The sequence below is a fragment of the Atta cephalotes genome, assembly GCF_000143395.1.
Source record: "Atta cephalotes unplaced genomic scaffold scaffold00015, whole genome shotgun sequence".
NCBI classification, from domain to species: Eukaryota; Metazoa; Arthropoda; class Insecta; order Hymenoptera; family Formicidae; genus Atta; species Atta cephalotes.
The window spans coordinates 4688063-4701186 of record NW_012130079.1 but is presented as its reverse complement, the minus strand read 5'-3'; the positions used below and the strand labels follow the sequence as shown (position 1 = coordinate 4701186).

Sequence of the window (13124 nt, the reverse complement as noted above, 5' to 3'; positions counted from 1 at the left end):
GTGTGTGTGTGTATGTATGTGTGTGTGTGTGTGTGTGTGTGTGTGTGTGTGTGTGTGTGTGTGTGTGTGTGTATGTGCGTGCATGTGTGTGCGTGTGTGTGTTGTGTGTATGGCGGAGATAGTCCTAAACTAAGTACATATACAAACTTCAATGTTGTCTTGCGCAAGCGGCGGCTGGTCAGATCCGGTCTCATTATTACGATATACAGGCAGTGACGCATACGGAACAGTGCAGCAAAATGCATTCTTACCTTTAAAAAAAATTAACAAAAAAAACAATGTCCCCTTAACATGTCTCATTTTTCGATCGATACTTAAGTTACACTGAAACGAGTGCGATCGACGTCGATCATGTTTTCACTGAGGATTAACTGTACGATTCATGCGCGATTGAACATCGACACTCACGTTAATCTTCCAGTGCTGGCTGACAAATATCATTTAATCGTTTTGCAGATAATAATGTCTGGCCACCGCCTTGCGATATTATGCCTCGCGACGCATTCGATGGCCGAAAGGTTCCGGATCACCGGAACAGCGAAAAGTAGAAATGTGCCCTGGAAACCAACTGTCTCGCAAGCAAGATGCGGAAAAATGACTTATCTTCTTTCTTTCTTTTTTTCCTCTTAATGTTTTCTCGAATTTAATTAAACGTATCGATAAAATGGAATTAATAAATATATTTTCTCAGACAATTGTGTGTCTTTTGTTAGAAAAAAATCTATTTATTATTTATTAAAAAGTTCATACTTTTTTTTCATAGTATAGTGGGCGTATATAATGATACATACGAATGAAGTATAGAAAACTTTGGCAGTTTGGATCCAGGTTTTATTGTACGTTTTTCGTTTCTGTGACATTTCCCCGTCGTCGAATCGCAGAATCTCTTTGTTGCAACGTTCTTTTACATTGTATACGGCTACAATCTCTATGTATGTGCAAAAGTTATAACAAGGGGAGGGGGAGGAGGGGAGGGAGGAGGTGGAGGAACGCGCGTATCAATTGCGTATCAACGATTACTAAAAATTCTCTTCGACAACATACGCTCACAATGTTCCGACATCAATTCCATTAATGGCAGTAATAATAATAATCAACGATTCGTCTCATTTTTTTTTTTAATGTTAATAGATCTTCACGGGAGCGACGCGTTAACGTAACGTCTAAGCGATTGAGAAAACAACGTGTTTGCCCTAGAAATTCTCGTGATAGCTTTTTACGACTCATAAAATCTTCGCCGTTTTCTACATTCCTTACACATCGAATAATTCGCTAAGTATCCCCGATAATCACTTGTCGTTTCCCACGGCGAACGGAAACGTGAATGCTTCGTCCGTATATGAGAACCGTCTCCTATGCATATTCATTTGCAAGCACGTATAACAGACTGCAACGACGACGCGACTGCAAACAGTCACAACCTACATTCCCTTTATAGTCAATTTACGCGAAGTTTCGATCTGGTAGACAAATACCGTGCTGCTTCAACGAAACTTTTGGCTTTTGGTGACTTGGCCGCGTCAAAAGAGACAGAAATCGTTTGTAGATAAAATTCGCTTATAAAGAGACGGAAAATTATTTAATGCTTAATAATTAAAATGTAAAAAGAACAATGAAGAAAGTTAAATTAACTTTCACGCTCTCGAGACGTTTGAAAGAGTTTCGTCTCGTGTTCCTGTTCTAGTTTTTTTAAACTAGATCGATATTGCTGCTTCGTAGAGAGCGTAAAAACACACTGTAACATCAGAAAAAATTTGCGATCATTTATCATCGGATTAATTACGATTATGTTATCGAATTCTAGAACGATTAGATACACGACGATCTTATTTAGATATAATACGTGAACATCGAAAGATCTCTCTCTTCTTCTCACGCTGTATGAAGGGCATTCTGACTCTCAGTCCTTCCGTGAGTCCTTGCAGTCGCAGAAGGATCGTCGCGTGCTTGGAGCATAAATCCTATATGCGAAAAATCAATCTGTACAGATCGAAGCAAAATACGAGGTATTATCACTTCGCGCGAAAAGGAGAGACTTCTGATGCGCGTCTCACGTAATAATATATAGCTGAAATGCACCGCCCAGTAATCGACTGCTCGATATCAAGGGAAAGGCTACATGGTCAATTTTCACCTTACTTTTCGCGAATTAGCAGCCTGGTACCCAGAGACGCGACTCGGGCCGCTCTAATCAACGATGAGATTATCCCTGTATCATACGGAGGATATGACGAGGCGCCCTTCGATGAACCTTCATTTCTCTTCTTCTTTTTTTCATTTTAAAGCTATATGATACAGAGAGATCGGGAAACCTCTGCCAAATGAAGTTACCAACGAGATTCACAAGCGTCGAAACAGGCAGTAAGTTAGAAATGCTATCGCAATTACTGTACCACACTTTTTTTTTTTTAATTGGGGGCCATCTCTCTATATAGAGTAAGATTCAAGACTTTGAAAAAACAATGTTCATCATACTCGGTACATTTACTTCGAAGGAAGTCGTTACTTTATACATTGTACAAGAGATGCTTAATATTACGATGAAATCCAGAATCCTGCAGACTGAGAAAGCGCAACGGGGATTTATTTTATTTTTTCTTCTTCAATCATTCTTTTCTCTTTCTTCGTCTCATTACTTCGCTGCTCTTCGTACGCCTCGTCTCATACTCGATTCCCGCGGATGGAGATACTACAAACGATATGTCTCTGACAACTTCGCCTCTTCCCCTCCTCTCCCCCTCCCATTCTCTCTTCCGTACCCGCGAGAGTCCCGCTATTTCGCATTTACGCATTGTCAACGTTATAAATAATTATATCGCGCGTGCGGCGTGACCCGCGTGACGCGACGATGATGATCATCCCCCTCAGTGTACGTTATTCTGATCTGACGCCTCCCCGACGACTTTAACGCATATACATATTTATACTTACATCGACTAGACAAATTGTACAGTGTTGTGTTCATAGTAAAAGTGGGAATAAATCGTTAATATACGCGTCTCGTACAAAATATCTTCCGTGTCTCGAGGTATGTACAGAAGTATGTGCGGCAAGCTGGTGAGCTTGCGCACACGCACATTTTCGTAAACTCACTCTCTCTCTACCATATAAGGTGCCCGTCTTGGTTCCACCGGGGCTCGATCACGAGGCTACGCACACGGGATGAGAGAAGCCGGCAGATCAGCCGGTCGGGATATTCGTCGTTTTTCAGTGTAAAAAGGGCACTTGATTCAACAGAGAGACGCAAATAGTAGACATTTGTGGAGTGGAAACATAAATCTGTCGAACTCAAACCGGCTCGCCCAAGCGTTCCGGACGACATAAGCGACGTCGGAGGGACATTCCACATTTGGTAAAAGAAAACATCCCTCTACAAATCGTTCAAAGGAGACATCTCAATTTTCAGATCTAAATAACGATTGTCCAAACGTCTTTCGGAATTTAAATTGAAGCTTCGTTTCTAAAAGACGTTCCAATTTTCGCGTGACCTGTAGACATCTCCCGAACATTTCCTGGACGCTCATGTCATCCAGGATCCACGGCTATCTCGCGATTGACAACGGTGTGATTCACAGCAACTCGCTCACGCTGCAGGTGCAGGCCCCGTGGTGGGTGTAGGGTCACACAGAGCTCTCCCTCTTGGCCATCACCACTGGCGTGCCTATCGTCGCATCCTTCTGTGTCTGGATTGCTGGACAACACTGACCGGGCACTCGTGTCTCACAGTCTTTCGTCGGTAGCGTGCCGCTCGGACAGGTCCTGGTGACGACGCCCAGACCGGCGTACAATATCGGAGGACTCATTGTCATCGACATCGATTGAACGCTCTGGCTGGGCCAATGTTGCCTAGGTAGGGTACACATACCGCTCTCATAGACGTCACCCACCATCGGCTGAAACTGAAACGTGTCATTCATGATTTTCATAGATTTCGAAGATATATCTCTATAGATGAATTAATATAGTCATATAAAGTTATGTAATTGTTTAAGAGAGAGAGAATCGCAGGACATTATCATTGTATCTCATTGATATTCAATTTAATTATTTAACTAAATAGAAAATGTCTTATTCGATTTTAGTCAGGTTTAATGCTAATATTTCGTTGTGAATTTATATAAATATCTATAAACTGCACGATATTTTCATTTATGATATTGAAATATAACACTTTCGGTGTTGAAATACCAGATACGATTTTAAATTGGGGGGGGGGGAGGGATAATATCACAAATTAAATTCTTTAGTATTTTTAAAAATGTTTAGTATCTACAGTAACATCAAGTTACTTGTAAATTTAATTTGTAATTTGTGTTTTAAATTGCATTTCAAGAAAATTAAATCGACACACAGTTTATAAAACAGAATATCTATGAATTCATATCGAAATTAAGCACTAAGATCCAGCTAAGCTACAGTTATTTTTTTATTTAATTGTACTTTTTACGTATCAATCGAAAATGTCATTTATTATTTAATTTAATTCTGAATTATGCAATCATCCTTTTAATTACACAATACTCAATTGTTATCGATGTAAGCTATTTTGTTATTTCGTTAAATATCTACACGAGATATTTGTACGACATTTATATTATTAAATCTTTAATAGAACTCACGCTTTTGTGCTTTGTTGACAAATTGGAGAACTCATGCAGTGGCATACCATTGCGGATCGTGCAATATCCGACGTAACTGCTGTGTCCACTGATAGAAGTTACCGTTGAGTGCTCTAGAAGGCTTCTTGATGGTGACGTCTCGATCGTTGATACCAGACGTCTCTTCCTTAAATATTCCGACGGCTCATCACCTACGGAAAAATTTCACGACAATTTTACAACTACCAAATTTCGCCACGGAGTTTTACGACCGTATAAACACGAACGAGAAAATTTCCGAAACAACTACGTAAAATAAATGGAAGCACACTCGACGAGATTTTCTTTCAATCTTGAAGAAAATGTGCTGTGGAATGCTAGCAAATCCACGGGGGGAGAGAGGGAGGGACTATGGAGTATATGCTATAAATATTTAAAAAAATGAAGACTTCAAGTTTTCAAAAATATTTATATAGGGGAAAATGTTATATATATATTAAATATTTTTAAAATGCTTAATCACAACTCTGATTATTTCAAAAATATTTTTTAATTTAAGAAACTTCCCCCCCCTTAAATATAAAAAAAATAAATTCTCTCATTATTTTTCATATTATTTTCTTGTATTAATATAATTTTAAATAAAACATTTTCTATATTTTAAAACGAATTATATATTTAAATAATAATTTTTACAATGTAAAAATTTAAATAAAAATTAATATTATTAATTAATATAATTAATTAATATAATTCGTTTCATATTTGATTTTTAAAAAATTTCGCTTGTGGCCAAATTTCTGATTTTACCAATGAGATACTTTATAATTTATAATTTATAATTTACACAAATCGCTTACTTTTTTAATTTAATATATATATATATATATATATATATGTATACAGATTTTTATTTTTAGAGATTTATTATTTTTATTTATTTATTTAGAGATTTATTTTTTTAAGAAAAATTATAAAAAAACAAAGATATATATTTTCGATTTTTGTTAATTTTTTTTAAGTTTTCGTTGTAATATGATTTTTAGCACATTTTTGTAGTTTTACCAATTTTAGAATTAATACAGAAATTGCGAAAATACGAACCAGTAATTTGTTGTGGAATAATGTCAGGATTTTTCTCGTCGCTTTCACTGAGATCGCCGCTGGTTTCCAGCTTTCTGAACGGGCTGCTGGGATGTTTCTCGTCCGCGAGTAAACTGCATCCCTCTCGGAATCGTAGTTCCCTCTGTATGGGAACAGCCTTCGTCTGCTTCGCGTGATCCTCCATCTGCGACTTGTTCTGCTCCTCTACGTGTGTGTGCTGAATCCGTAAGACGACCATTACTATAACCGCGACGATAATGAGGGCCATCACAACGCCGATTGTCACGCTCAGCATTGGTGTCAAAGTGTCATGTTGTCTCGGTCGTTCTGCAATGCCCATTGAAGAATTGAAAATGAAAAGTGATCGATATCGAACATAAAATCGATATGATATTATCATGTAATTATTTTAAACAGCTTTCAGTTACATATATTTCAAACACAAATGACATTCTCTTTAAGATCCTTAGTACATATGATGATTTTCCGGTTTTTTTACGATGAGTTATTTGTGTCTAGGTTAATTTTCATTACTTTAACAAATATAAGAATTATTAAATAATTCTTATATATACTTTAATTATCTTATATATACTTTTATTTACACCTTTAGAAAATATTTGTAATATTGTTTTTTTTATTTAAAAAAATTATATACAAATGTTATAACTAATTACTGATACTAGTTTCTCGAAGAAAAGAAATATACAAGACACGAATGACACAATCGTATGTACTAAATGTTAAATCCTTTTAAGCATTTTTTAAAATTTATACGTGGCGTTCGGATTTTTAACGAATTACACGATACAATAATATGTTACACAAAATGTTAATAACGCAACAGATCTGGCTTTCATAAAAATACAAAAAGTATGTGGCGTAAGTGTCACGCTTGACTTGTTTGCAAATCCCGAAATGCAACGAGTAATGGCCTAAATATAGCCGCATTTTATTTTAATAGAGATATACATAAAGCACGGACATTGATGGTGGACAAATTAAAAATTATGATAACAATCGCATCAGACAAACAACGGGAAAATTATCCGTCTGGTAGTATTAAATTGCCAATTCCTGACCCGATTTTTCGCGTCGGATCATAAAAGCGCTGGGAGCTTTTTACACGGCTCGTCCGACGAATTAATATTGAGTCGATAACTTTTCATCAATTCGACCAATTGGCAGCGGCTTTTCGCTCGCACTGCTTCATCGACGTGAATTTTTCCGTAATTATCTAAATCTCATGTAGCCTTTTGGGATTAATATATGGCGTATAACATCGAACGTGCATGAATACCGCGCCATAAAAAGAGAAACACGCTATAACGCATAAAAGTTGAGAATTTTAATTATTATTTCTATACATACAAATAGTAAAGAATTTAAGAAAATAATTATATTCACTATAATTGCGATTGTATTTACTAAATGAAAATGTTTATTTTACCCACATTTATACTTTAATATTTTATTATATTATTAATATTTGAAATTATCTAATTTTTATAGTAATTTTGCATGTTTAAGAGAATTAAGGCTATTATTACTAATATTGTAGCAGTAGTAAAAATGGAGCTCCTAATTATAATTATTTCATGCAAGTATAGTCACAAATATGAAACTTTTTTTTCTCAGTATATAAAACGATATCTCTTGTCGATTAATTGTAATTTTCAAATCAATTGAGTTTTATAATTTTATTTGCCAGAAATATGGACTTTGTTTCGAATTGTTTTTTCCGATGTAGTGTCGTGTGATTTTTCACGATAAAGAAAATTTTGTATTGCAAGCAAAAAGATGTGAAAATCATATATACATTACGATGTGAAGGTTCTTGAGTCAATACTTTCTCGCAACTTTCAAGCAAATCGAGTACCGAAGTACTTGTTCAAAAGATATCGAAAACTTTGAAGTTGTTAACGTTACACAGTATAACAGGAATTTTTGAAATATTGAACGAGTATCAATTTACTTTAATATACAAGGCTACATGTATTGGAACATACCTTTCTATCATAATACATTTGTATGCGCATATTTCTCGTCAAATATTTTGTCAAGTAATTCAATTCTTAGCGAGAGAATAATATCAGCGTAAAAATAGCGTGATCGCTGGTCTCGGTTTCCAGAAAAAAATAAGGGAATATTCTCACCTGACTCGGACGTCAGTTGTTTTTCCGGTAGCCTTAAAGTGCCGGCCTGCACCACCATTGCCTCGCTACGACCCTTGTCGTTGTAGGCGTAAATGCAGGCCTGATAAAGGGCGCCGGACTCCAAGTGAGTGACGCTGAAGCGCGGCACCGGCGACGTCAGATTGGCACGCAACTCCTGGCTGTTGCTCTCGCGCACCTCCAGCAGAAAGGATTGCGGCAAACCGCCGTTGAAGCCCTCCGTGCATCGCACGGAAAACGAGTTGGTCGACGTGTTCGAGGTCGTGCAATTGTGAACCATGTCTGGTCGGCCTGTCACGGATAAGGTTCGCCTGCGTTTTAAAATGCACTGCGTGCACGACAGACTATTCACGCGCTCGTAACAGCTCGTAATAGTCACAAAGCCACGATAATATCGCGGGGTAATTTTTTCTTTCAGATTCTCTCCAAGTGCGCCCTTTTGATAATCGATGAAATTTTGCGCGTCGGAATTATTAGGTAAGACGGATAATAAGAGAGAAAATAGAATGGTGAAAAAAATGATCATTGATGTTAAAAAGGTATGAAATCAAATTATACGTAGCGATAAAAATTTAAAATATTGATGATACTGACGCTTTATATATCAATTTTTTTTAAAAATAACTATTGGAATCTCTTTCAATGTTTTAAATAACTGTTAAAACAATATTGTCGAAGCTTTGACAGGTTTAGATTAAAATATTATATTTGCTTGTCTCCATTCGGCATTGGCCAAGCGAATCGTAGAAATAAATGAATTAACGATGTAATATTGAAATATTTTCATTTTGTATGCCAACAACAGGAAAAATTTTTCGATTGTTAACAATTTTGCGTTGAGATTAAATAAAAAATGTAAGACAATTTTTTCTATTCACCTTTCAATTTTATATTTCGTAAAAAATTGACTTGTCGCCTTTTATTAAAAATAGTTAATGTTCAATATAAAAGCTACATTTTTCTATAGTTTAGAAAAATGGGATAACTTTTTTTCTCTCCCGAATCGTGCAGCTCTAAAATACCTCATATATAGATATATTCGGAATCGAAAAATTACAAATGAAAAATATGAATGAAAAACACAGTACGAACATAAAAAAATTGCGTAATAACTTCCCTGTAGTTTCCCGAAGTTTGTTTATTTCTATTTTTTGCGCTATATTAAAGTGCGCTGAATTTTAAGCGAAACTAATTACATAAGTACAGCGGTAACTCTTTAGCGTCAGCAGTTTCTGCAGTTTACTCCAACTTTCAATGCGTTCTTTTCTCGCGTCAAAATGATGTATAGTTTTATACAGACGGCGCAAAAGGGGGTAGACATTGTGAAACGTATCGTTTCGCGTGCGGTAGATTCGCGAATCAGGGCGTGATAGTTACCCTGTAAATCCGGCGCATGGTGCGCTGGTGCATACAAGCCACTTGTAACCGAGTCGGCTGTAAAGATATACGATTGTCTGGCTTTTTTTTCCATAAAGGCATTAGCCGACGGTATACTTCGCAGCTCGTAAAAGCCGGTTAAAAGGGCGCAAACGAAACGATAACGGCATATTGCGTCGTGAAGGGACAAGAAAAAGAAAGGGGAATAAAGAAAGGAAAATAAGCAGGAATATGCCCGAGTTGTTTTTACGTTTATGGTTGCTGAAAAATCATAGCGCGCATCAGACACCTGCTACCGTCTCTCGCGGTGTCCCCGTTTTATTCGCCCACCGTTGGATTGGTTTTTTTTTTTGCGGCGCATGGTACGAGAGCTGTTTTCCTCTGTCCGGAATACGCTTATTCTTGTATACGCGTACACGCGTTTTCTTTGTAACGCAATTCGATAGTAGGATCCGTGAATCGCAATTAATTGGTAACTTGAGTATCGATACGTGGCGGAAACGTGGCTGATATGAGAATAACGGGGATGCCCATTGCATTGGATCCATTGGGCTTACATTAGATTTTTTTAAGTTGAATTGAAATATAAAAAACAACAATATCAAGTTCATTTATTGTAATGATTTGTTTGATAATTGAAAGAAAAATTGAAAGAAACAGATATCTTTTGCGCTATCACGCTGTAAATGCAGAGAAAGAGAGAGAGAGAGAGAGAGAGAGAGAGAGAAGAGAGAGAAGGGAGGAGAGGAGAAGAGAGAGAGAGAGAAAGTAATAATGTTTCTTAAGTTTTATCTACATTTCAAAGACTTTTGATGTTCAGAGATAATTCGCGACTTCATTATCATGTTATCTGATTCACGTCGCTATTATAACAATACTAATTGGAACTAATTATAACTCGAAGCCGAACGAAGTTTCTCATAATTGGATGATTTTATTAAAACAATTTACACACAAAAAAATTGCGTCTGTCCAATTTTATATTAAGATTCAAATTAGTTATTTAATTATGCAAATGTGAGACTTTAGAAACCATGAATAAAATCCAAATTCTAAATTAACATAACAGTTACAATTCCCGAAAGATTTAAATCCCAAAGGATTAAAACTGTTAACTTTATTGTTATTAGTTTCACTAATTTATGAAATTGTAGGCTAATTAAGCGTAGGATAGAAACTCATTTTGTACAAGTATTAAATTTTTAATATGCAAAATATGGAGGAAAGGTTTTAAAATTATCATCCATTGGTTCCTATCATATTGTTCTTTCTGAAAAAGGGATTTCTTTCCATTTTCTATCTATTCATTTTCGTTCTCGCCAAGGGGACAATCATAAATTAAAAAAGGATCAGATTGAATTAGTACGAGAAATATTGTATCTATCGATTTTTTTTTAATAAAAAAAATTGTTTGCAATTTGCATAATTTTGTTACGTCACATCACGTAAACTCGTTGTGGTGATCAATCTTCTGGTTTAAATCGAAAATTCACTCTGCGTATCAGCAGATACGTCGCTTCGCGTTTTCGCGAAATATGATATGAATGCAGAGATCCCTTACCCGCCGGTATAATGTGATATACACAGGGCACTTGTTGTTGCCCGATGTGATTGCTGGCCCAGCAGAGTAACGTGCCGTAATCTAATTCCGTCATTGGTGTGTATGAGACGATGGAGGATGTGCCAGCTCGCGCGATATGGCCGGCCGCAACGTCGATACTCTCGGCGGAGTTATTAAAGGTCCACTTGAATTGCACTTCCGGCGGATTTGCATCCACTTGGCAGGATATATTCGCCTTCTCCTGTTTCGCTACACCGTGGACCTTCGTCTGATTCGGCTTGCATGTAGGAGCGACTGCGGAAACAAACGTCGAATGTCATCGATAAATAATTGGGGCGCAAAGGATACGAAGGATACTTCGTCTTGTAAGACTCGTGAATTTCTTATGCTATATTAAATTCGCTGGGAATGATTTACCGATATTTTGTGATCTATTTTAAGTTTCTTGTGAAGATCTAATAAAGAAAATTATTATTCGATTATAAACAGGATGCACAATTATCGAGATATCATTGTTCTTGAGATATCTTAGTTTCCATTATTAGAAAGATTTCTTAAGAAATCTGGCTTAACATTTTCTTATTAAAAATATTATTTCAAAATTAAAAAATTTTTACTATCTTGATAATTCAGACACAAATTGTATTTTTAAAGTATTTCTTATAATTTTTTAGATGTGAGAAGTTACTGTCTATTTAAATGAATAAAGTTTAATTTGCATATTTTAATTCCAATGCTAAATAATTCCGCAATAATAATAACAGAGCTAAAATAAAATCAGAATTTTTAAATCCACCTCAAAATTCACTTCAATATTATTTTTTAAATAATTGGCCAGACAGTTTAATTTTCAGTATTAAGTAATTTTATTATTAATCAAATTAGACATTCTCCAAATCAGCTTTATCTTTTTATTATCTTCTTTTACAGCTGCTGAATAAAGTATTAATAATGCGCTTATTGTAATTTTTAACTGGGAATTTCTATATTAAATATATGCGAGCTTCACAATAATACGCTTTGCGTTTCGTATACCCATCTGACGAAGCTTTCAAATAAATTCAAATATTGATTAACAAAACTATTGCAAAATATTTCGATATCGCATCCGATAATCTGCACGCAAACGAATAAACAGCTGGGTATCCTGATAATATTGTACACGCAATCCGCGAGGGACGTATAGATGTACGTATATAAGCCAGGAATTAAAATTTCACAGCGGAAATTTACGCGAGTACCGAATCTTTACTCATTATAATTCATTATTAATTGAAATTGATCGAACACATTTGAGAATCTTCGTACCATCGTTTCGTTATTATTCGCATTCTTAGTGCGATAAATAATCCGAATTATGAATGTAGCTATATCCAGAAAATTCAGTACAGTATTTAGTACTGTAATAATCTGAATAAAATCGATAAGCATTAACAATCATATTTCAGCGTATGTTGAAATATGATAAATAACTCGAATTATTACTTAGTTACATCAAGAGGATTTAGTCAAGTACTTAGGATTTTAGTAATCCGAATAATAGATTAAAATCGATAAAGTATTAATGTCTATATGTTTCATTATATTTGTTTGGTATGTTTTTTGAACAAATATTTTCGAAATATTTGTCTATTAAGATTAAAATGAATCACCCTGTACTGAAATACTTCTGATTAATGTTTTTTATTTTGTGTTAACTGTAAAAGCATTAAAGTTGGTTAGAAAAAATATTAAATAATAAATAATTATATATAAAAAAATATAAAGATTAAATAAAAAGTTGTAAACACACAGCTGTAAAGTGATAGATATCTGTTATTATTAACATCATATAAACATTATTTAGCACTTAAATTCAATTTGGCTTTTATGCTTCTATTTATTACTTCGTACTAAATAATCATTTCGTTATCATCTATTAAATAATCAATCTTTAAAACAATTCCTAATTTAATTTATACTATTTAATTTATATTCTGATAAATAAATTCTCCGCGGTGTCTATCCTATTCAATATTCTATAGTACTATTAACGTAAATGTAAGAATACGTACACATCACGTTCAAATAAAAGGGCGAGCTTTCGCCGTCACCCTCAGTATTGTATCCCACGCACGTGTAATTGCCAGCGCTTTTACGATCAACTCCCTGCAGCACCAAACTCTGATTGCTGATTATGATGCCTTGCGTGATATTGTGATGGAGTGCCTTGCCCTGAAAGAAACACGACGATTGACGTCACTCGCTGTTACATTAAATGGGCTACGTTGGGGGTGAGAATTACTTTGTGTGTGTGCGTGTGTGCGTGTG

At 35.4% G+C, this 13124-nt stretch overlaps 2 protein-coding genes across 2 annotated transcripts in view; one reads left to right on the top strand and one right to left on the bottom strand.

Annotated features, from left to right (window-relative positions):
* LOC105618163 overlaps positions 1 to 548 on the top strand; it is a 2958-nt gene extending 2410 nt beyond the window's left edge. The window contains exon 4 of the mRNA XM_012199704.1: positions 457 to 548. Coding sequence (XP_012055094.1) covers positions 457 to 548 — 92 coding nt within the window. The remainder of the gene's footprint in view (positions 1 to 456) is intronic.
* A 3072-nt stretch (positions 549 to 3620) lies between these two features.
* The window catches only part of LOC105618097 (neural cell adhesion molecule 2), a 79741-nt gene continuing 70237 nt past the window's right edge, over positions 3621 to 13124 (bottom strand). Inside the window, exons 8-13 of the mRNA XM_012199637.1 lie at positions 12869 to 13028; positions 10815 to 11108; positions 7859 to 8167; positions 5703 to 6029; positions 4620 to 4810; positions 3621 to 3899 (exon numbers count right to left, since the gene is read on the bottom strand). Coding sequence (XP_012055027.1) covers positions 3621 to 3899; positions 4620 to 4810; positions 5703 to 6029; positions 7859 to 8167; positions 10815 to 11108; positions 12869 to 13028 — 1560 coding nt within the window. The remainder of the gene's footprint in view (positions 3900 to 4619; positions 4811 to 5702; positions 6030 to 7858; positions 8168 to 10814; positions 11109 to 12868; positions 13029 to 13124) is intronic.